This window comes from Drosophila takahashii, chromosome X, assembly GCF_030179915.1.
Source record: "Drosophila takahashii strain IR98-3 E-12201 chromosome X, DtakHiC1v2, whole genome shotgun sequence".
NCBI classification, from domain to species: Eukaryota; Metazoa; Arthropoda; class Insecta; order Diptera; family Drosophilidae; genus Drosophila; species Drosophila takahashii.
In genome coordinates, this window is record NC_091683.1 from 14612246 (window position 1) to 14635156 (window position 22911).

Consider the following 22911-nt stretch of genomic DNA (forward strand, 5'->3'; position numbering starts at 1 on the left):
ATAAATATTAATAAATAAATACATATAAGAACACCAAGCTCCTGTTGACAAGTCTTCTTTCCTTCACTTGATTATTTATATAAATAGCTAGATGATAAATAGGTAGGTAGGTATGGAATATTTCTCTCATTTCGGGAACAACAAAAAACAAGTTGTGTTGAAAAGTTTAGCACTTATTTACTTTTTCCTCTCTATTTATAGTTTAAGCTCCGGAAAAACAAAGCAATTAATTAGCTTAGTACAGATAAAGTCACTAGTATCTAAGGGTAGAAGTAGAGAAACGAAAAACTTGGAAAGCTTATCAAGACTAGCCTTTCTCCTTAGAAAGATTTCACACCTGTCCACACATACCATAAAGCAATGCAATATTATATTTTATTTTATTTTATTTAATTTTATTTATATAAAAAGCCTTAACCTCATGGGAAGGTTATAAACACATTCTTTTAGAAAGGCCTAGTTTCATTTATTGCGTTAAAAAAAGAAAAAAAAATATATAAATAAATAAACACATTTAAATAATTTCGTTTTAAATCTTTATTTAGTTTATAAAGGTTATACACACATTATTTAAGAAATGTCTAGTTGCATTGACTTCCTTAAAAAAAAAAAAAAAAATGTAATAAATAAATAAAAAATTTCCATAATTTCGTTTCAAATCTTTATTTACACCACAAAGCAAAAAAAAGGGTTAACAAAGAGATAATTTCACTAGACTAGAGCAATGGACCAACATAGATGGATGGGTTTCTCCTCATCTGGGGAATGGAGAGGAGGATCTTGGATCTCAGATCGGAGCTAGTTACTCCGCGGACTCGGCGCTCTCGATGGACTCGGGACCCTTGGCCTGCGCCTTCTCCTTCTCCTTCTCGGCCTTCGCCTGCTGCTTGGCCTGCTCCTTGGCCGCCTTCTTGGCGGCCTTCTCCTCCAGCTTCTGCTGCTTCTTGGCCAGCTTCTCCTGCTCCTTCTGGGCCTTCAGGCGCAGCTTGGCCTCGGCCTTGTAGAGCTTCAGTTCCCGCTTGATGGCCGCCAGATCGCTGACCTCAGTCGCCTCCTGACCGGGCACAATCTGCGTCCAATCGTAGCGCCAGCATCCTCCGATCAGCGCCTCGAATCTCTGGCCACTGGAGCAGCGGACAATGAACTTGTGGAAGCCGCCCTGCAGACTGGCCACACAGCTATAGTAGTAGGTCTCATCGTGTCCCGCAAATCTGCCCACGGCCAAGCACTGGAAGCCATCCTCCTGGCACTCGGCCAGATCCCTAGCACATCTGCTTAAGCTCGGCGAGAAGACGGTGCGTTCGGGGCAGATGAGCTCGATCTCCTGGAGCTGCTGGAGCACGGGGTTCAGCAGGCAGTTGTGGTAGCGCCGGCACTCGCCGCCGATGTGGGGAAACAATCCAGCTGTCTGGCACTTGAAGGTGGGCGGGGTGGGTGCAATGGTGGTCTCAGCTGGGATAGAGGAGGAGGAACTGGAGGTGGAGGAGCTCTCTGGCTCTGCTGGGGCGGAGGAGGAACTGGAACTCTCTGGTTCTCCAGTGGTTGTTTCCTCGGGAGCGGGAGAAGTTTCCTCAGGAGCAGCGGAAGTTTCCTCGGGAGCAGCTGAAGTTTCCTCGGGAGCAGCTGGTGAGGTTTCCGGAACAGCAGTGGTGGTCTCTCCATCGCCAGAGGCGCCAGTGGAGGAGCTCTCCTGGTCGGCGTTGGTAGTGCTCTCCTCATCGGAAGGTGAAGTGGTCTCCTCCTCATCGGAAGGTGAAGTGGTCTCCTCCTCATCGGAAGGTGTAGTGGTTTCCTCCGCCTCTGTGGTCAATTCCCAGTCCCCTGAACCCGAACCGGAAGTGGTGGACTCCTCATCACTTTGCTGAATGGTAGTGGTGTCGCTCCAGGGCTCCGCCTTGGCCAGGTCATTGGAATTGGCGTCTCCGCTCAGCGCCAGGATGCCGCAGGACTTGGTCAGCAGCTGGAAGTTAGTCAGGAATGGTCAGGAATCAGAATCCCTCGGCTTCCGGCTAAAACTTACCAAAGCGGCGCAGAGCAGCAGGATGCTCGACAGCTTGGAGATTCGTCTGCCCGTCATCTTGCGCACCGTGAACGTGGTGGTTGAATTTAAAGTTGAAGTTGAAGTTGAAATTGTGCTGCTTCTAAAGGATGTCATCGTTTTCGTCGCCAGTGGCTAACGTCGGTCGATCGTTGTGTGAGCTGCTGGCCGAGAAGGCCCAAGATTATATAGCCCGATCTGGCCGGGATGCTCGGTCTTATCGGGCTTAGCACCTTAGCATCACATCTCTGTATCTGTATCTGTATCTGATAGATAGACGTTCCGTATATGATGCAAATAAAATTTTGCCCTGCTCTGACGTCGCTAGAGGGCCTCTTTTTTCGTTTGGGGTTGCAAAATACAGTTGTAAAACCCGTAAAGTTGGGCTACTGCCACTGAGATATAGATACATATGCACATACTGCGCGGATGTGAAACGGAAGTCTGTAAAGATAACTCGGATGGGTAAATCTCGGATCTCGGAGGTCAGATAAATCTGTTTGTCCGGTGTTTTTCTTTCGGCGCTACTGCTTTTTGTTTTTGCCGATCTTTCCAGTGCATTTTGGACCCTGGAGACCCACAACAAAACAAAGACTGTGACGCATCCAAAACTTTGGCATGGTAAATAGATGACATTCGATCCATTCTTTACTGCGCAGAGAATCTTCAGTGTTTTACAATATTTTAAAGGGTTTTTTACACTGCAATACATACTTTTTAGGGAATTTTCTCTACATTTAGAGTTAATGCTTCGCGATACCTAATGATATACAACCTAATCGCATGTTCACACCTTATCTTCATATATGCATATCATTGTTTCTTTTGAATTTTTTAATTTTCGTTCTACGGAATAAAGCTATGAGTCACCTTTCTGCCATGCTTAAACATAACAGTTTGGAATCACATAATAATAATATAATATGTTTATAAACATTTTTATAGGGCATTCCAATGAAGTCGTCTACAATAAAACATTAGTCAAAAACTAACAATGAAATGCAATGGTAATCATTAGATTGCAAAGAGTGAGAAATCCGGATTCAATTGGTCTAGTTGTGTAAAATTCTGGGTCACCTTTTCTTTAAAGCCTAATAATAAACCTAAACAAAGTCGGGGATTTGATGGGTCAAGTTAAGGCTTCTAAAAGTGTAGTTTGGGGTCACCTTTTTGAAAAACCTTTCTAATTGATATTGATGGATTCTAAAGTGGTGGTTTTGGGTCACCTTTTTGGCATATATCTAGGTTAAAGGTCACCAAGTGCAGGAGTGTTTAAAACTGGGTGAGAATAAATATTTATTGGTGATAATAACTCTTTTTGACCAAAAGGAGTAATGGGAAGATTTTAAAATGTTAGTTTTGGGTCACCTATTTGGCACATTTCTAGGTTAATGGTCACTGAGAGTGAGTGAGTGTTGATAAGTGATAAGAACTCTTTTTGACCAAATGGATAGTGAGAAGAAGGGTCACCAACTTTGGTGACCCACCAGGTGTCTGGGGATCTGGAGAGTACCCAATGCCCACTACCCACTACCCATTACCCTTACCATTTATCTGCTCCAACTGGTGGCCATAAACATAATCCAGCGCTGATGCCGCCGCTCAAATGTGGTGACTGAATTGCAGGCAAACGCTTTACATATCTGACGTTAATCTCACGGATACACGGATACAGAGATACGCAGCTGCGCAGATACACTTGTGCAGTGTGTGGACACAGATATCTCTGGCATATATATCTATATATCTGGCATATCGTGATAAGAGCCCCCAGAGCCCCGATCTTATCAGCCTGCCTCTCCAACTCTCCGATTCTCCGAGTCTCCCGAGTCTCCGTGTCTCCGGTGTATATCCATATGTATATGCACGTTATCTAAACGCTGGGGTTTTGGCTTTGGTTTCAGGTTTCGGGTTTCGGTGAATGATGAATGCCAGCGGCTAGACGGAGCGCACACAAAAATTCCCAGTGCCCAGCGAACGGATAAACGGACGGATAAATCTATAGATCTGTAATCCAAATCGGATATATATATATATATATATATATGGCAACCTCTGCGATGGCTGCCCCGAGTCCAGTGCGACGACCAACCGCCAGAGCCACCGCTGGAATCCAGAGACGCAGGGTGGTCAAGAAGCACATTCAACAGAAGTACATGCTCTGCGGCTTTGCCATACACGTAAATCGAATCGCTATAGTGCTATATATATATATATACATTCCAGAGATTAGTAAAGATCATCTCCGCAGGCTTTCCTGGCCACGCCCGCCTATCTGTACGGCAATGTGGTGGAGTCGGACAAGGATCTGGTGCTGAGGATCTGGCCGGCGATCGTCTACCAGGCCACCGGGGAGCTGTGCCGCTCGATAATGGAGCATTTGGACACAGAGTACAGTGGGAGGTCAAGGGAGACCACCCAGTACAGGAGGGTCTTCCTGCTGGCCACCCTCATCGCCTGCGTCTCGCTGATGGTCAGCGGGATACTGTTCTCCTCCGCCTGGATCGTGGTCACCACCACCACCCAGGTGGTGGCCATTGTCTTCTACGGCTGCTTTGCGGGTGAGTGGGGGGTATGGGAATCATCTTAATCATCTGTGATCTGTAATCTTTAATCTCTCAAAACAAAAGGGCGCCAAGCTGCAAAAAAGAGAGTCTTGTAATTCGTACAGTTGTGTCTATGTATAATATTATGGTTGAACATTAATGTTCCTTTTATTTTGTAGTATATATTTTTTTTAACTCAAGATAAAGCAGCAGCTACATTCTGTTAATAGCCAACTCTTCGTATACGCAATATATCACGTATACGCATTCTCTTGCTCAGAGTTTCATGATATTGCTGGGGAGAAATTCTATAAAAAAGCATACGTTTAATTAGATAAAAATAATGTTTATTAATTAAATTTTACTGGAATATTTTCCATTTGAAAGTAAAAAAAAAAATAAGTATTAAATCCATACATTTCATATTAAATTTATAGATATACAATTAAAAATTATAGTTAATTAAGGAATTTATATCTTTGATTTTGATATAAAACTAAATAATGTGATTAAAATATTTATTAATATAATACATCAAAGTTTGATTAATAAGGTTGGTATTTAATATGACCTATATTTAGAATTAAATTCTACCAATTCTATTAATGCAAATATTTTATATTCAATTTATGAAAATATTTAATTGAATAGTAAATTAAAGAATATAAAATTAAATAATGTTATTATAAAAATTTCTATGTAACCAAAGATTGATTAATAAGGTTGATATTTAATAATATATTTAATAATAATTTTAACCCCTATTTTCACCTAGGCATCGGCTCCAGCCTGTACCTGTGGAAGACGCACGTGATCCTGGAGGCAGTGCGTCCGCGGGAGGACAAGTACGTGCGCAAGACGATCCACCTGTGCGGCGAGGCCTTCTGCCAGCTGTTCCTCTCGTTCGTCTTCACCAGTTTGCGAACGCTGTACGGCACTGCCCAGTCCATCGTGCTGATGTCCGCCCTGCTGGTGAATCTCATACCGCTGAGCCTGATCATCACGAAGCATCGCGAGGATGCCTTCACCACGAAACGGATATCGGTGATCAAGGCGGAGACGGGATTCGCGGCGCTTCCCCTGCGTGCCGCTTTGGCCGCCAATCTGGTGGCGGACCAACTGGACGGCCTGGACACGGCGCTGTCGTGGCGGAATCCGGCGACCACCAGCGAAATGGCCACCACTCCGAGTGCCGTCGTTGCCGCCGCCGTGGTGGACACGCACAGCAACTACATGCTGGCCACCGACGAGGCCTATGTGACCTATGTGAATCCCAATGGAGTGGAGATCATGGAGATCATACCTGAGGAGGACGAGACGGTGTCCATGATGCGGTCGAGCAATGCGACCATCGACAACTACGCGATGTCCGCCTCGCAAACCTCGCACAAGTCGCTCTCGAATGGACGCCTCTATCCGTTGACGCCCCAGATCTCCAGCCTGGGAATGGGTTTGGGAACGGGAACGGGAACGGGACTGGGAACTGGCAGCTCCTCGCCACTGCCACCCGACTATGCTAATCTGGTGAGTCCTTGTTGTCAGGGTTACCTTATTTTAGTGGGAAATTATTAAAGGGCAGAGTAGTCACCGCTAACAAATTGTTTGAAATTTGTACACGGCTCTTTAGAGATGATTATTATTTGAATTTTGTATAGGGCTTCTTTAGAGTTGATATAGGGCAATATTATTTAGTATTTTGGTTATCAAAATTATAATAATGATCCAAAAATCAAGATCCTCATTTTCCACCCAAACAATAATAGTATTTTGCTCATAACAATTAAAGTAATGATCTAAATATCGAGTGCCATACCTCGTTGAACTCGTAATAAAATCCCCTATCAATTGGCATTCAAACCTGGAAGTTTTTAATTTTTGCCAATTTTCGCAAAAAAATATGATGTTACCCCTTATCAAAAATGTGAAAATTGGGTCAAATATTTATTTTTTTTTAATCAGACAGAAAGTTTACGGGTGTAATTATTATGTTGTTAGCTGCTCAAAACAGTACGCCTTTTTGATTTGGGACCATTTTTGACCAAGTTATAGAAAAAAATCGATTAAGAAAAATTTCAAATTTGCACCGAAAATCAAAGTTCTGATTTTGATCATAAAAATTGAAATAATAATCCAAATATCGAATGCCATACCTCGCTGAACTCGTAATAAAATCCCCAATCGATTGGCATTCAAACCTGGAAATTTTTAATTTTTGCCATTTTTGCAAAAAGTCTAGACCCTATTTTTTAACTCTTTCCACCATTTTTATAGCGCCGCATCCGGCGTATGTCGCGGGCGGTGACCTCGCACCTGTGGTGGAACCTGCTGGACAAGATCGCCATGCCGCTGCAGCAGGCGCTGCTGGTGCCGCAGCTGTACGCCACCACGCTGCTCCTCTCGGCGGACATCTTCAGCTACGTGATGTGCCTCACCGTGCTGCCCGGACTGGCGGTCAGCCACCATGCGCTGAAGAACGCCGAGATCCCCTTCCTCTTCTCCCTGCTGGCCTTCCCCTGGATGTGCTTCTCCCTGATGACGCCGCGCTTCGGGACGAGTCTCTACAAGCGCAAGATCCAGTGGCACACGCTGGGCAGCCTCTGCAAGTGCCTGGCTCTGATCTGTGAGTCCTGTGAGAATAATCCTCCACCAGAATAACCCATTTTTCCCTCTCTCACAATCAGTCATCAGCTTCTCCACATCGAAGCTGCTGCTCAGCGTGTCCGCGGTGCTCCTGGGCTTTGGCCAGGTGGTCACGGCCTTTCTGCAGGAGCTCGTCTTCCAAATGGGCATGACGCGGGCCAATTGGACGGCCATCCGGCGACCGGTGCACTTCACCAACGGCCTGCTCGTCCTCCTGTGGGGTGCTTTGGCCCACTGGGTGGTGGAGCGGTACTCCTTCCAGGCCACCGTGGGACTCGCCGGCGCTCTGTACGGCGCGACCACGCTGCTCTGGAACTTCCTCTTCTTCTGCTGCCAAAGCAGGGATTAATGAGCAGCGGTTCTGGCTGAGTCTGAAGAATTCGCGGGGTCTTCGGCACCAAAGGGATCCCAAATCTGTGTCTGTGTGTGTGCGTGTGTTGCTGTTGTTGTTGTATTTGTGCAGTGATATTAATAAATAAAGATATAAACCATAACTTGAATAGTTTAACGAAGTTCCCTTTGCTTGAAGAAAAACAAAATAACTAAGGAGGCCTGGATTAAAAATTAATTGTTTTAAGAGACCTAGTTGTTTTCCTGTCAAGTCATTTGCATGGTGCAGGTCAGTTCAGTTCCAGACTTCGAACGGTGATCATCTAAAATTTATTTTATTTTTATTAATTTAACGAACTTTGAAGAAGCGTGTTTTTGTTTTTCCTGTCAACTGATTTTCATTTTGAAGGTCAATTCAGTTGCAGACTTTAAACGGTGAGTATTTCAATTTTTTTTAAATTCGTATTAAAATAATCTAAAATTTTTTATGTAAATTTTAAGTGAAGTTGTCAACTTAATAAAATAATATACCGTTACCTTTTATCTTTACCTAGGTTCTTTTGGCAATACCTGTCCCAACTCAGCAAATAAGATGATCCAGTACAGCTTTAATGCAACGTACCAAGGGCGGAAAAGGCGTTTTAAATACAACATGTAAGTTTTACAAGAGAAATTAATGTTATATGCAGGGAACGTAACTGTTATAAGTTATATTTTAAAAATCACACTTTAACAGTTATTTTCTGATTTGTAAAGTAAAACTCAAAGAATAACTGTTATTTTTTGAGTTTTATAATAAAAGTTGACAAATAACAGTTATTCGTCGTGATCAAAATAAAACTCAAACTTAATTTATGGCGATTTTGTGGGTAAACAAAATTTTAAAAAAATATAGGTATAAAATATGCGCGGTTGCCTTTTTTAAAAAATTTTTAGTAAGATATAAAAAGCACGGGTATTGTTTTTTTTAATTATTTCATTTTTTCAAAAATGTCAAGGGAATAACTGTTATTCATAAAAATCAAAAAATAACAGTTATTTTTTGAGTTTTATTATAAAAATCAAAAAATAAAAATCATTACGGATTTGTAAACTACAATGGCTAATAAAAATTGTGGTGTATTTAAAAAATTTTTAGGACCCTTCTAAGTGCGTGATTTTTTTGTATGAAAAATTTACAATAACAGTTATTTTCGTTCCCTGGTTATATGTTAAGAAATTCCAACTTTTTAAACATAAGTTGCATGGCAAGAGCTAAACATAAAGCCACCAAATAAAACACGTAAAATATATTCGCCTTAAGTTAATTTTTAAAAAAAAACCTTTAATTTTAAAAATCCGTTCCAAAAAATAGCTAAGCACAGCCTCTAAAAAAATAGCCAAAATAGCTAAACTATCGATAACGCTTGTTCTTGGAATTTCCGCGCTATCCGTGGTACGGTCACACTGGAGGCAGCACGCCAAGAAAATTGAAAATTTCTTTCTTTTTCACAATTTTCCACACGCCGCGTTGCAAATTTTCCGCTTTGCCGGCATTGGAAAAGTGTTTACCGGCTGGCCAAGAGGTGAGTGCTTAGCTGTTCCCCGTGGCAAGAGCGGGTGGCGGGGCGAGCGGCAAAGGGCGGAAAAAAAAAATCGGCGGCCAGGAAAATGCGCAAAATCGGCTGCGTTTTACCGGCTGCGTTTTTTTTTTTTCTCTTCCCATTTTTCATTTCTTTGGAATTCGTTGACTCGAAAATCCTAATGCAAAGCAATCCTTGATTTTCCTTCACAGCTCAGAACCAGCGGCAGAAGAAACGCGAAGACGCATGTCGAAGTCTTCCGAAGAAGCCGTTGTGACCGATTCAGCATCCGCATCCACATCCGCCTCCGCATCCCGCGATGGAGTCAATGGTTCGTCTGTAGACCACCAAGGAAACTCGCCGCCATTCGGGGCTCCTGGTTCGCAAGCGGATTCGGGCTACGCCGGCAATAGTAGTACGAATCAGAGCCACTACTACCACCACCACCACTTCCAGGGAGCAGCCGCATTCGAGAGCCCGGCCTTCTTGCCCGTATCGCCGTCGAGGGGCAAGTTCTGGGCACCTGGAGCCGTGCGGATACCGAATGCGGAGCCGTTCTTCGCCTCGCCAAAGAGGTCTTGTCTCACGCCGTCGTCGTTGTCGTTGTCGTCCCAGCACTCCAGTCCGCGGCTCGAGGAGCTGCGCAGCTCCACGCCAGTGACGTCGCCGCAGAGAGTGCGTGGCCACAGCGTTTCCACCTGGAACCAGACTGCGAACTCGGACGGACCTCAGTTGGCGCCCAGGCTGCACGCGCAGACGCCCTCGGCCGAGGAATTCGAGCTGCTGTCGGAGGAGCAGCGGCAAGTCTATCAGGTCGGCGAGCCAACCAGCTACCGGCAACTGGCCTTGCGGGAGTTCGAGGAGGTGAACGAGCGGGTGGCCGAGCAGCTGCTGCAGGAAAGACAGCTCGCTGCAGCCAGGATTCAGCAGCGAAACCAGAGAATTGCAACCCAGATTCAGCCGGAAGAGGTCCGGGATCAAAAACTACAGGTTTTAGGTGAGATTGAGCAAACGAAAGAGCTGGTCTTGCAGGAAACCCAGCCAATTGTAGCCAGGAATCAAGACCTCAATGAGCAGATCGTAGTTGAGATACAGGAGATACAGCAGATTCCACAGGAAATCCAACAGGAAGCCCTTGTAACTGAGATAAGCGCGATCGAGCAAAGAGAAGAGCAGGTCGTGGTTGTAGTCCTGCAGGAAGACCAAAACATTGCAACTGAGATTCAAGATCTCAACGAACCGACTATTCTATCTCAGATTGTGCAAGAAACCCAACTGATTGCGGACAAGATCCTGCAAGAAGACCATAATATTGCATCCCAGATTCCACAGGAAGAAATTGAGGCTGCAACTGAGGTTTCAAGCCAGTTTGAGCCAGCAAAAGTCCAGCCAATTCTGTCTGAAAATCCAGATATCAATGAGCAGATCGTAGTTGAGATACAGGAAAAGCAAAACCAGGAGGAAGACCAGAAGATTCTGCAAGCAAACATACCGATTGCAACTGAGGTAAGCGAGTTCATTCAGAATATTGTAGCCCAGATTCCGCAAGAGGACATTCAGATTGCAACTGAGGTTTTAAACGAGTTCGAGCGAGCAGAAGAGCAGGAAGACCCGAAAATTGCAACTGTTAATCAAGATATCCAAGAGCAAATTGTAGTTGAGATACAAGACGAGCCAAACGTATCGCACGTTCCACAGGAAAGCGAGCAGATTGCCACAGAGATCCTGCAGGAAGATCAGCTGATTGCTTCACCAACCCAGGAGGAAAACGTACCGACTGTAACTGAGATCCTGCAGGAAGACCACGGCATTGTAGCTGAGACTCAGGATATCAACGAACAAATTGTAATTGAGACAGAGGACCAGCCGATTGTATCGCAGATTCCGCTGCAAATTTTAAGCGATTTGGAGCCAACTGAAGAGCAGGTTGCAGTCCAATTCCCGCAGGAAGACCAAGATATTGCAACTGAGATTCAAGATATCAGTGAGCGGCTTGTAGTTGAGATACAGAACGAGCCGATTGTGCCGCAGGTTGCAGAGGAAAAGCAGCCGAGCCTGCAGGAAACCCAGTTGATTGCTTCCCCAATCCAGCAGGAAGATCAGGAGATTCTGCAAGCAGATATACCGATTGTAACTGAACAAATTCAGATTGAAACTGAGGTAAAGGTTCAAAACCACCAGGTTTTAAACGATTTGGAGCAAGCAGAAGAGCAGAAAGAGCCGAAAATTGTAGCTGAGAATCAAGATATCCATGAGCAAACTGTAATTGAGATACAGGACGAGCCAATTGTATCGCACGATCCACAATCCCTAATTCAGCAGGAAGACATACCGACGGTAACTGAAGAAGACCGAAACATTGTAACTGAGACCCAAGATCTCAATGAACAAATTGTAATTGAGATTGAGGACGAGCCGATTGTATCGCAGCTTCCGCAGGAAAACCACTTGAGTGCATCTGAGAGTCAGGATCAAAACACGCCGATTTTGGAGGAGTTCAAACAGGCGGAAGATCAGGTTGCAGCCCAGATTCCGGAGGAAGCTATTCAAATTGTAACCGAAATTCAATCGATTTCGAACGAGTTACAACAGGAAGACGAGCAGCTTACAGTCCAGGAGGAAGTGGAGGAAGAAATTCAGTTTGTGACTGAAGTTCAGGATCACAGCCAGTCGATTTTGGTTCTTGAGGAGGAGGACAACGACCAGATTGCACCAGGGATCCTCCAGGAAACCCAAATTATAGCAGCTCAGCTCCAGCCGGAAGATGTGCAGATTGTAGCTGAGATCGAGGTGCATAACGACCAGATTTTAAGAGAGTTTGAACAGAAAGAAGGGTATAACAACCAGAAGGAAGACATCAAGATTGCAGCTGAGATTCAGGAACAAAACCACCAGATTCTACGAGAGTTTCAGCAGGAAGAAGACCAGACTGCAGCCCATATTCAGCAGAATAGCCAGGAGATCGTAACTGACCCTCACAATCACATCGACCAGAGTGGAATTGAGGTGGAAGACCTGCGGGAAGATCAAAACCAAACGTTTTTCAGCGAATTTCAGCAGGAAGATCAGCAGATTCCAGTACAGAAGGAGCCACACTTCGCCTCTGAGGTGCACTACTTTGAGCACAAACTGAAGAGTCAGATAGAATCCGAGATTCAGTACTATCAGCCCGCCATCCAGTACTATCAGCAGGATTCGAGGATTCCGGTGGGACCGGTGGAGATTCGCTACTACAACCAGGAGCCGTTCGGCCTGCTGGAATTCGAGAACCAGTTGTACCAGCCCGACTTGGAGGAGCTGGCCAACCACACGGCTGGCCAATCTCCGGCTGAAGCTGGTCAGGAGCAGCAGCAGCTGGCCTCCGAGGCAAAGACCCAAACGGAACAAAACCCAGAGTCAAACGAAGCTACCGAACTACATCCTTACACCGAGTGCGTGCGCAAACTCCTTGAGCTCATCGGCGAGGCCTGCGATAGTTTGAAAGCCCATCCGGAGCACTTCCAAGCCGCCGGCTATCGCTTGGCCCTATTGCAATTGCGCCAGAAGCTGGCCAATGTGTGCCACCAGCTGGTAGAGGAAGCCATTCGCGGAGAATCCACCAAGCAGAGCGTCGTCCTGCTCAGGGAAATCTTTCTGGGCATCGAGGAGACTGAGCTTCCGAAGCAGAGGGCCACCGGGCAAAGAGACGAGCTCCAAAACGGAATTTCGATGGGCTTGGAAATTTTGAAGAGACTAAGACAGTTAGTTACCGGTTGGTATAAGCCCAAGGAAGAGGAATCGGACAGCGGGGAGGCGGAAACGGGTCGAAACCGAGCTGCTGATTCAGCTAATTCAACCTGGAAAAGACGGTAAGCTACTTTTTAAGTTTGTCGAGTATTTAGACACTAAATGATCTTCTGTTCTTGCAGCCACCAGGAGGAGAATACACGGCCGATCAAGTACCGGCGGGTGGACAACTCCTTTCCCCGCTTCATAACGAATGAGCCAGCCGCCGAGGACCTGATACCCAGCAAGTCCATGGCCGAGCGGGAGCGCGAGAATCAACAGCAACAGCAGCATCAGCAGCAGCAGGGCTCGAAGCGGCTCTCGATATTCAATCCGCCTGTATACACGCAGCACCGTGTGCGCAATGAAGCCCCCTACATACCCAATCCCTTCGACGTCTCGGACGATGATGAGCCTGCCCAGAGATTTGCCAACGCCGCTGGTCCATCGGCCAGACACCCCCAGCTGCTCTACTCGGATGCCGTGCGTCTGGGTCAGAATGGCTTCGTCGGCGAGGCCCGTGTAAACGGTCATGCGAGCCGCAGAGCTCCCGCTCAGGCGGAGAAGAGCATCCTCACCCACGAGATGGAGCGCATGGAGCACGAACAGTATATGAACCTCATACACACGGTGACCCACAATGATTCCGTGGCCAGTCGCTTCGCCAAGCCGAATCCACCGCCGCTGCAGCGCATTGACGCCCAGCCGGCCACCTGGAGTTCCATGCTGCACAACAACCAATCTCGTTCGTTGCAGCAGCATCAGCAGCAACCGTCGTCGTCTTCTTCGAGGCGCCCCGATAACCGCGGCCTCTCCGACTACGCCAGACTGATCAGAAGCAGCAGTAGCAGCAGCCAGGCAGAGCGGCAAAAGCCGTCGCCAGCACCAACACCGCCGCCGCAGCTAATGCGCATTGGTAGCTTCAACAACAGCCGTGCCTCCACCCTCTCCAGCAGCTCGGGAAGCAGCGAAAGCTCAAACAGCGGCTCCTCCGATTCCTTGGTGATGGTCACAGCCGCAGATGATGGCTCGAATGAAAGGAAGGCCGCCAACACGATGACCAACCACACGTTAGTGTCTTTACAATAAAGCAAACTTAAAGTTATAACTATAAGCTAACTAAAATTAGGAGCTCGTCTGAGTTGTCGAATTAGATACATTTTTATTTTTACAATTGTGAATTTAGATTTTGAGCTTAATTTGGGATTTTTCAAGGTGTCGAATTAGATACATTTTTATTTTTATAATTGTGAATTTAGATTTTGAGCTTAATTTGGTATTTTTCAAGGAGTCGAATTAGATACATTTTTATTTATTATTTGAATTTAATTTTTATAATATATTTGTAAATGTTATATTAAATTATTGAATTCTCTTACCCATCAGTGACGCTGCGAAATCGCCCAGTGGCCAGACGCCTTCCAGGCTCGCTGTGACCGATGCCCTGCAACGTCGCTTCGCCAGCTGCATCTACCTCAAGGATGACTTCGTGGAGCAGTTCAAGGCCAAGTCGGCTCGCATCCAGGAGGAAACCGAGCACCGTCGTAAATTGGCCGTCGTGGAGTAAGTTTCCAACCGCCTGTAACATGTATATTTCTTCAGTACTTAACACGGCACACCAAATTGCAGGGCTAAACGCACCACAGAGGAACGACGTGACTACGAGTATAAACTGCGGGAGAACATCTTCCAGTACCGCATCCTCCACAAGCCGATCTTCGTCATCGGATCGGTGGACAAGCCGGCTTCTCAACCGAAGGAAACCAAAATCATTCCGCTTACCAAGGAGCACATAAGGCGCTATAACGAGTTGATGACGGGCGAAGTATCGACGGTAGGCATAAAATTTAAACTAAATTATATTAAATTCTAAATAAATAATATATATACACCCACAGGTTCTTGTTGTCAAGTTCAACATGCACATCACCCGCCGCGACATTCGGACAATGCTGGATGGCGAGTGGCTGAACGACGAGGTGATTAACTTCTACATGAACTTGATGACCGAACGCTCGGAGAAGCGTCCTGGCGAACTGCCCGCCACGTACGCGATGAACACATTCTTCGTGCCGCGCCTTCTGCAGGCTGGACATGCGGGCGTAAAGCGCTGGACCCGCAAGGTCGATATCTTCTCCAAGGACGTCATTCCGGTGCCGGTGCACGTCAACGGCGTCCACTGGTGCATGGCCATCATCCACATGCGCAACAAGACGATTCACTATTACGATTCCATGGGACAGCCGAATCAGCCCGTGCTGAACGCTCTGGAGGCCTATCTGCGCGAGGAGTCCTTGGACAAGCGCAAGCAGCCCTTCGATACGAGCGTCTTCAAGATCGAGAGCGCACCCAATGTGCCGCAACAACAGAATGGCAGCGATTGCGGCGTTTTTAGCTGCATGTTCGCCGAATACATTTCGCGCGATGTCCCGATCACCTTTTGCCAAACGGAAATGGAGTATTTCCGCAGGAAGATGGTGCTGGAGATTGCGGCTGGTGAGATTTGGAACTAAGGAGATAGTGTCGGTCATCCACACAGCAACTAGTTCTAGCTTAGGAGAAGATCGGAGGGAGATCGAAGCTCTTAATTTATTTTTTAGTAATCTAACAACAACTTTCCAAGCAGGGAAACGCAGTTCCAGTCCAGTTCGACCCCCGGCATGCGTTTCCCTGTTCTCATCTCATTTTACCTTCGTACACAAAAGACAATGGCGACCCTTTATGGTTCGATTGTACACACGAAAGCATCAACCATCTACTACTAAATGTAAAAGTTTTAAATATCAGATGAAAAAGGAGAATTTAGCCATCTGATTGTAACAGAGAAATTAGTTTTTCAATAAAGCGCTATAAAGAAACAAGAGGTTAACCGCATATTCATTTTATGCTTTCGGAAATGATTGTTTATTTAAATTGAGTTTTCTACATCTTTATTCACACTTTATTCATCATATTTGCATTAGTAATCACACAAATTTTTAATTGAAGTCGCATATGAAATATTTTTACTTTTGAACGAAAATTTTTTTCTGGAAAAACATTGTTTAAATTTTCTATAGGTACGCTTTCTTCTTATTTTTTTACCCAATTTACACATATCACTTATTTATCACTTTATAGTATTCTAAATATAATTTTGATGTATGCATAGTTGTGAACGGTTGAAATCATTAAATACTTTCGAGTAGAGTTATCTTTTTGAACTTACACATATTTAATACTTTCAAAAGATATTACTTTAAACTAGAAAAATAATAAGAAATATTACTAATATTACTTCTAGTAAAATTTTGGTTAATATAATCAGTAACGATTTTCTTTAAATCTATGGAAATAAGCAGCCCTAACATAGCGTACATAATGTAATATAATTAATTTTTGCAAATCGTTCTATAAAGTAATATATTAATCAGTAATAAAAAGTAAAGAATGTAAAGTTACTTCCTGCCCATAAATGTATGTATTTCTTTTAAATATTAATTTATTAACTAACATTTTTAAAATGCCATTTATATCATTTGATTGAATTTGAAAAGAAACCCGCTATAGATAAGTAGGGCAGTCAATCCAACTGTATTGTGAGTGTGACCCTGGCAACGGGCTAGGCAGGAAAGCTAACGGTATATCGACGGTGTGACCCTGCCAACGGGCTGGCCAGTGGGACCAGGCCCGCCAGGAAGGCAGAGAAGTGGATGGGCCAATGGAATGGGAATGGGAATGGAATAGTCGACGGAGCACTACTGACAGTTGCGAGAGAGGCGCGCGCGCGGTCACAACTCGGCGACGGCAGCGTTGGGGCATGCAAATTATGCCAAATAGCATCATCGACGGGAGCACGAGCAGTAGCAGCAGCAGCAGCAGCACCGACAACCGATCAGAAAATGCAGCAGGGCACAGGAGCGGCGACGTCATCGGCGGCAGATAGCGGGAAGGGGCCGACGGACGGACTGGCGTCCAGGTGCGGTGGCGACGGCGGCGAAGGAGGCGGCGGGAACAGCTGCTCCTCCGGCGAATCCGGATCCGGATCCGGCGACCCAGCAGCAGCGGTGAGAGTCACGTCGTTTTCGCCTTTTTCCCATGGAAATTACGTTCAAGTTTCCTTTAAATTTTTTTCTTGTGAAGTGTCTGTGTGTGTTTGTGTGTATTTATGGTTTGTTTGGCCTGGCCAAAAATTATATAACTTTAAGCGGAGGTAGCGCACGCTTAGTGACCTCCCAAACCCACCCACCACCCATTTCACCACCCCCCCGCCACTGCACATAAAAATTGTGCGGGGGTGTTTGTGTGCGCCTGTGTGTGTGTGTGTGTGCCCGTTTTATTTTCCATGCTCCTCGACTCGTTTGTTGTAATTTTCCGCAGCCACCGCGCATGCCACCCCCTGGCCTGACCTCCCCTCCCCTACACTTTTCCACACCGAAAATATTTTTCAAATCGGTTCAGAAAATATTTTTAATTTCAATCCCCACAGGATCATGGTAAATTTGAATTCACCAAGTCTATATCTTTGAAAAAATCCTAGACAACTTTTAGGTTTTTGAAAAATATAGATCTGATTCCAAAAATGTTATATTTCAAATACAATATTTAAAGCAAATAAAGTCAATTTAATTTAAAGTGGAAAGTAATTTGAAAAAATAACATACATTAACGTTTGTATAGATAAGCCAATTATAATGTCTTCTAACATCAGAATTTAAAAATAATTTCCAGTCTTTATTGGATACCAAAAAGTTTTGAGTTGAATCAATAATACAAACGTTTTAAAGTTCTGATAGGTTCTGTAATTTGTTGAAAACTAATGGATCTTGAAAAATGTTTTCTGTGCAGATTTGTTAACGTTTCACGTTGCTTTCCACACATTTATTTTGTTTTACTCGCTGGCTGCCTAATTTTCGAAATGCGTTTATTTACTTGGTGGCGCTTGTTTGTTTGGTTCTTGTTCTCGTTCTCGTTCTCCTTCTTGTCTTAATCATTTATTCGATTTCGCCATGTCCTTGTGGAATTGCCCCCTCCCCATTCACATCCACATCCACCTGTGTCCTAGTTTCTTGGGAACTTTCTTGCTTCCGGTGTCCTGATTTAATCGCAGCACATATTTCATTTCATTCCTGACGCCCGGCCAATTTCCCATTAATTTTGTGCTAATTAATTTTGGCCAGCTGCTGGTTGGTTATAGCTTATATAGCATATAGAATATAGCATATAGCTTATAGCCTGGCATTGGTTACGTCAGGGGCAGCTCATCTATTTTTGGACATTAATCCTTTGCCGCTTCGGAGCGGCAGAACGGAGAGAGCCTTTTGCCAGAGAGCGTGGCCTTGTCACCCCCTAGATAGCCGCACACCATACCCTATCATATCCCATACCATCCTATCCCCTGCCTATCCCCTTTCAAGGACTTGTTTATTTATAACTCCGGCTCATCCAATTTGGGATGCCATGCGGACCTCATCCATTATTCAGCCTTTCACTCACTTTGCGTATTCTCATATCGCATAGTTTCCGCCTTTATTTGCTGCGCCTCATTATTTGTCTTTTGTTTATTGATTTATTCACACCTCTTCTTGTTTTTCTATTTCTATTCTTTTCCTTTATTTTTAGCGCTTTTTCGTTGTTGTGCATTAATCATATAGCCAGGTAAGGGCTACCACTCCTTTTTCATATCCTCACATTTAAGAGGTGAAACCACTGTAGATTTTGGGAACTTGAATAGTTTTATAGGTCCTTAGAGTATCAAACCTTAAAGAACATTCTCAAAAGCTTACATAAAGAGTAGGATAGGATAACTTGATTTGTTTCCATATTTATGTATAAGATATCGTCAAAATATAATTTATTTAAAATCTTAAAAAAAAATAAAATAAATTTAAAAAAAATTTAAAATTTCCATATTTCTGTTTAAGATATCTTCAAAATATAATTTATTTAAAATCTGTAAAATCTTAAAAAAAAAATAAATAAATAAAAAAATAAAAATTTTAAATTTCTGGATCACAAATATTTGTTTCTTCTAAAATTTAAAAGAATATTCTAGACAGTGGATTTACCCCTTAAAATTGCACCAAACAAACTCGATCCTAACGGCCTGATCTATTTACAGACTAGCACAACGATTAGCAAGACAACCAAGCAGGAGGATTCGGGGGAGCCGAAGGAGCAGGTGGCCATCCACTACCTGGCCAGCTTCCACGAGCTCTGCGTGGTCACCGCCCTGCTGCCGCTGGTGACGCTCTTCACGTGCTTCGTGACCGCCTACGTCTTCCAGTACGACGATGTCCACGAGACACATTGCCGCGTGAGTTACGGGGGCTCATGGGGATCGGGAAGGGGGGACAAGGAGTGGCTCCAATCCCAGTTAATCCCGCGGCCAACAAATCACTGTCATCCCCGCGGGACTCCGTGCGAGATAGGAGACACGCAAATCAACCTTTCTAAACGATTCGTTTTGATTAATGTTCTTGAAACAGTCGGAAATGCCATGCAATTAAGATAATTGTTTTGAATTATTTTTTTACATTTATTTTAAAGGTAGAAATATTTAAAAATGAATTAAAAATAAAAATGTAATTCAAATAGAATTAATTATAATCAAAATACATATTATATATATTTTTATAATTATTAAAAATGGTATATAAGTTTAAGCTCCAAAACCCTAGCCCGCAGATCAATAACGATTCGATTCTATTTCCACCACGACCAGGTCTACAACATAATACCCTCGATAAGTGCAATTACCGGCGTCAGTCCGCAGCGCTACTTCTGGCGCTTCAGCATTGCGCTCCACATCGGACCGCGCATCCCCATCGCCTTCGTCTACAAGAACTACTACCGCTCGCAGCTGCGTCGGATCAGTCCCGCCCAGGTGCCTCAGACCAGCCTGCTCATCACGCTGATCCTGGTGCTCAACTGCATCGAGATCGCGGCCTTGGGCGGCGTCACCTATATATCGAATCGAGAGAACTACCGTAGGTTTACACTAGTGGTTTTGTGGATATCCCATCTGATAATCCTCGTTTATTCCCATTTTCCAGCCGTTCACGAGCGCATCTTCATCACGTTCATGATATGTTCGCTGTGCTACATGCTCGCCACGATCAAGCTGAACGGCATCCTCAATGCCGGACAATCGCTGAGCGAACAGCAGCAACTGTCCATCAAGTGGAAGAAGATCCTCTTCGCCGTCTCCATCCTGAGCACCATCGGACTGCTGGTGTTCTTCGCCAAACACCGCTTCTACTGTCACGACTTGGGTGAGATACTAGCAGAAATATCTTCTTGATCTACTCTCATATCATTTTCACATTCAACAATATTCTGAAAATATCATTTGGATACTAAAACAGATCAAATTGATATCATTAAATGGATTAGAGCTATATTATTTTAACTATTCATATTTAAAATATAAAAAATATACCATTTCAGACATTTAAATAAGGTTTTAAATTTACCATATTATTGTAATTTATCATATCATATTCATATTATTCTGAAAATATCGTTTGGATACTAAAATAGATCAAATTGATTATGGAATAAAGTTGTATTTTTTTAACTACTAACTATAAATAACGATAAAATATATCAAAACTTATTAATTTAATTTAAAGATAAGATATTCCTCATGACTGATAATAATTATGAATAAAAATTAATGATTATTATACTCCCCTTACAGCCTTCAGTTGGTTCGCGTTCTTCGAGTACTTGATCGCCATCGCCAACATGCTGTTCCACTTCACCATTATCTGGGACTTCCCCTCGCAGTTCATGATGATCGTGCAGGGACCACGCGAGAATCTCGCCCAGTACTTGAGCACCCGGCCGAAAGTGGACTAGATTGGAGCCCCGACTAGATCCCACCTGCATGCCACTTCTCCAGTGTATAGTGTGTGTAATTCCCATACGAAACGTACAATTAACGAACTTCTTCAACTTCAAAACTAAGCGCTTCCATACCGATCAACAACAAAATTAGCATTCTTCTATTTTCTTCGATTCTCCTTACACACTAATCAAACCGAAGTAAGAAACCATAAATCCAAAGTAATTAGGAAATGAAAACCGAAACGAAACGAAAGCGAAATGTTCCATAGTTCCAGGATTAATATAATTATTAAATGAAAACCAACAAGTATGTAAAGAAATTTGCCAGATTAGAGGGCATAACGTTCTATGTACACATTCTAAATACTTGAAATAAGTTACCTAAGGATTAAGTGCACCCAAAACAGCAAACCAACAATAATGTAACAATTGTGTATGCCTAATGGATAGCAGCTCGCCAGATCTCATGTCAATTTCGAATCGAATCCAAAAGAGCCAGCAAAGGGCGACCAGCGTCAGCGTTTCATTTGTTAGGCAGTAAAATAAATAGAAGTCGTATTACTTACCACTTAGTACATATCGTTTATACAAGATGAAAACGAGCAACGGCCCTATTGGCCCTCCCCCAAACAAATAGAAACCGAAACAGAAACAGAGTCAGTATCAGAAGAATACCATTGTAACACAATTTAGACAATAGACATTAAGCTGCGACATTAAGGGCAACGAAGAAAAACCATTCACAGATTTGGAGCAGTGATGGGAAGGGGTTAATGTCATAACGCCCGCGGGTGTTATGACACGCACCCATGGGAAGTATCTAGGTAGCTTGCATCCGTATTCAGAATATATAAAACTTAGGCCTACTTAATTAATGGCGTTTTAATAGCTAGTTTAACCACAGGTTCAGAATCAATCTATTTAATTATTATTATTAAATTATTAAACAGAAATTTATGAAAGTTCGGAACCAAAGAGCTCCCGCCAGGGATCAAAGTCTGAGAAACTGTATTAAGTCAGCAATTCAAATAGATCTGATTATCTTTTTACTTATATTTCTTCCGCCTGGGTAAGCAAATGTTGTACCTTTCCCATCACTGTTCGTAGGATCGAAAAAATCTGAATGGTTAAGGCTTCTGATGCTCACGACGTCAGATTAAATAAATGTAGCAAATAAACAATTGTTCTTAGCCAACTTAAATAGCGAAATGAAAATTGTAAAACTGAGATATAGGAAATGCGAAAATCCACAGTATTTGCTGAGCGATCGGGTGAAAACTATAGAGCCCCCATAGGTAACCGAATTGCAAACCAGTTTAGGGTCAATATATATATTTTTTGGCAGTTACGGAGATGCGTAGGTATTCTGTTCTCCACAGCAGTATTTAGCTTAAATCGAAGAGAGTTTAAATTGATATTACTTATTTAACTTTGTACTATACACACCAGAGTCAAGCGGAAGCTCTTATTCCATAAGTAAAATATTATTACCAGCATTATTATTATATTATTATTATTATTATTCCGAATATGCATTGTGCGTTTAAAGTAAATATCCTGTATTCCCCCGGACAACCGAACAACGTAGCTAAACGAATGAAACAATTATTAAATCTCACACAAAAATGATATTTGTACGGATACTCACTTGAAAGTTAAACACATGTACTCAAGGTCACGCCCACTCAAGCGATATGTTATGCAATAGTTGAGTTGCCAGTTGCACCCGGCGATCGAGCAGATATATATTTGAATTATTGTTGATGTTTACACGCACTGAGTTTAGCTCGCTCCCTAAACTATCTATATGTCCCGCTCCATTCCGATTTTCCAATTATGTGCCTCTCTCTCTCTCTCTCTCTCGCCCTTCGGCCCCTAAGGATATGGACATGTAATTCCAGTTGCATCCGAGGAGTGCGGATATATACATACATATATATCGCTCATCGGCTATTTTCTAATTATTTTTATCTCCGGCAAGAAAGCAGCAGCTCTGGGATGGTCACTTTTTAAAATGCAACTTTTTACCTTTGCATACATTTTTAGGCGACACAACGTAAGAGAATTAATTAAATAAAAACAAAACACTAATTAACTATGAAATATGTAAACTTTGTAGCTTCCTAATTTGAATAAAGATTAATACAACTCACAACCTGAACATTATTTACTAAGATTTAAATCCAACATTTAAGCACAA

The 22911-nt window shown here is 43.5% G+C and overlaps 4 protein-coding genes across 5 annotated transcripts; 3 read left to right on the forward strand and 1 right to left on the reverse strand.

Annotated features, from left to right (window-relative positions):
• Positions 1–647: 647 nt before the first annotated feature.
• On the reverse strand, positions 648–2212 carry Mur18B (Mucin related 18B). Its single transcript, XM_070219147.1, has 2 exons — positions 2021–2212; positions 648–1960 (listed from the first exon to the last, which is right to left on the reverse strand). The coding sequence occupies exons 1-2, from the start codon at positions 2153–2155 to the stop codon at positions 803–805; spliced, it is 1293 nt and encodes a 430-aa protein (XP_070075248.1). The 5' UTR covers positions 2156–2212; the 3' UTR covers positions 648–802.
• A 1770-nt stretch (positions 2213–3982) lies between these two features.
• LOC108058153 (uncharacterized) lies at positions 3983–7719 on the forward strand. The gene is made up of 5 exons (XM_017142706.3): positions 3983–4218; positions 4290–4599; positions 5360–6108; positions 6856–7204; positions 7266–7719. The coding sequence occupies exons 1-5, from the start codon at positions 4084–4086 to the stop codon at positions 7571–7573; spliced, it is 1851 nt and encodes a 616-aa protein (XP_016998195.1). The 5' UTR covers positions 3983–4083; the 3' UTR covers positions 7574–7719.
• A 150-nt stretch (positions 7720–7869) lies between these two features.
• Positions 7870–15744, forward strand: Ulp1. 2 transcript variants are annotated; one of them, XM_070218306.1, is made up of 7 exons: positions 7870–7989; positions 8109–8208; positions 9329–12964; positions 13025–13951; positions 14268–14444; positions 14511–14715; positions 14780–15744. In XM_070218306.1, the coding sequence occupies exons 2-7, from the start codon at positions 8147–8149 to the stop codon at positions 15392–15394; spliced, it is 5622 nt and encodes a 1873-aa protein (XP_070074407.1). In that variant the 5' UTR covers positions 7870–7989; positions 8109–8146; the 3' UTR covers positions 15395–15744. The 2 variants fall into 2 exon arrangements, with proteins under 2 accessions (XP_070074407.1, XP_016998257.3); XM_017142768.3 differs by lacking the exons at positions 7870–7989; positions 8109–8208 and adding an exon at positions 8990–9119.
• An 891-nt stretch (positions 15745–16635) lies between these two features.
• LOC108058180 (post-GPI attachment to proteins factor 2-like) lies at positions 16636–22866 on the forward strand. The gene is made up of 5 exons (XM_017142767.3): positions 16636–16927; positions 18982–19176; positions 19585–19849; positions 19916–20134; positions 20563–22866. The coding sequence occupies exons 1-5, from the start codon at positions 16763–16765 to the stop codon at positions 20721–20723; spliced, it is 1005 nt and encodes a 334-aa protein (XP_016998256.2). The 5' UTR covers positions 16636–16762; the 3' UTR covers positions 20724–22866.
• The last annotated feature ends 45 nt before the right edge of the window (positions 22867–22911 follow it).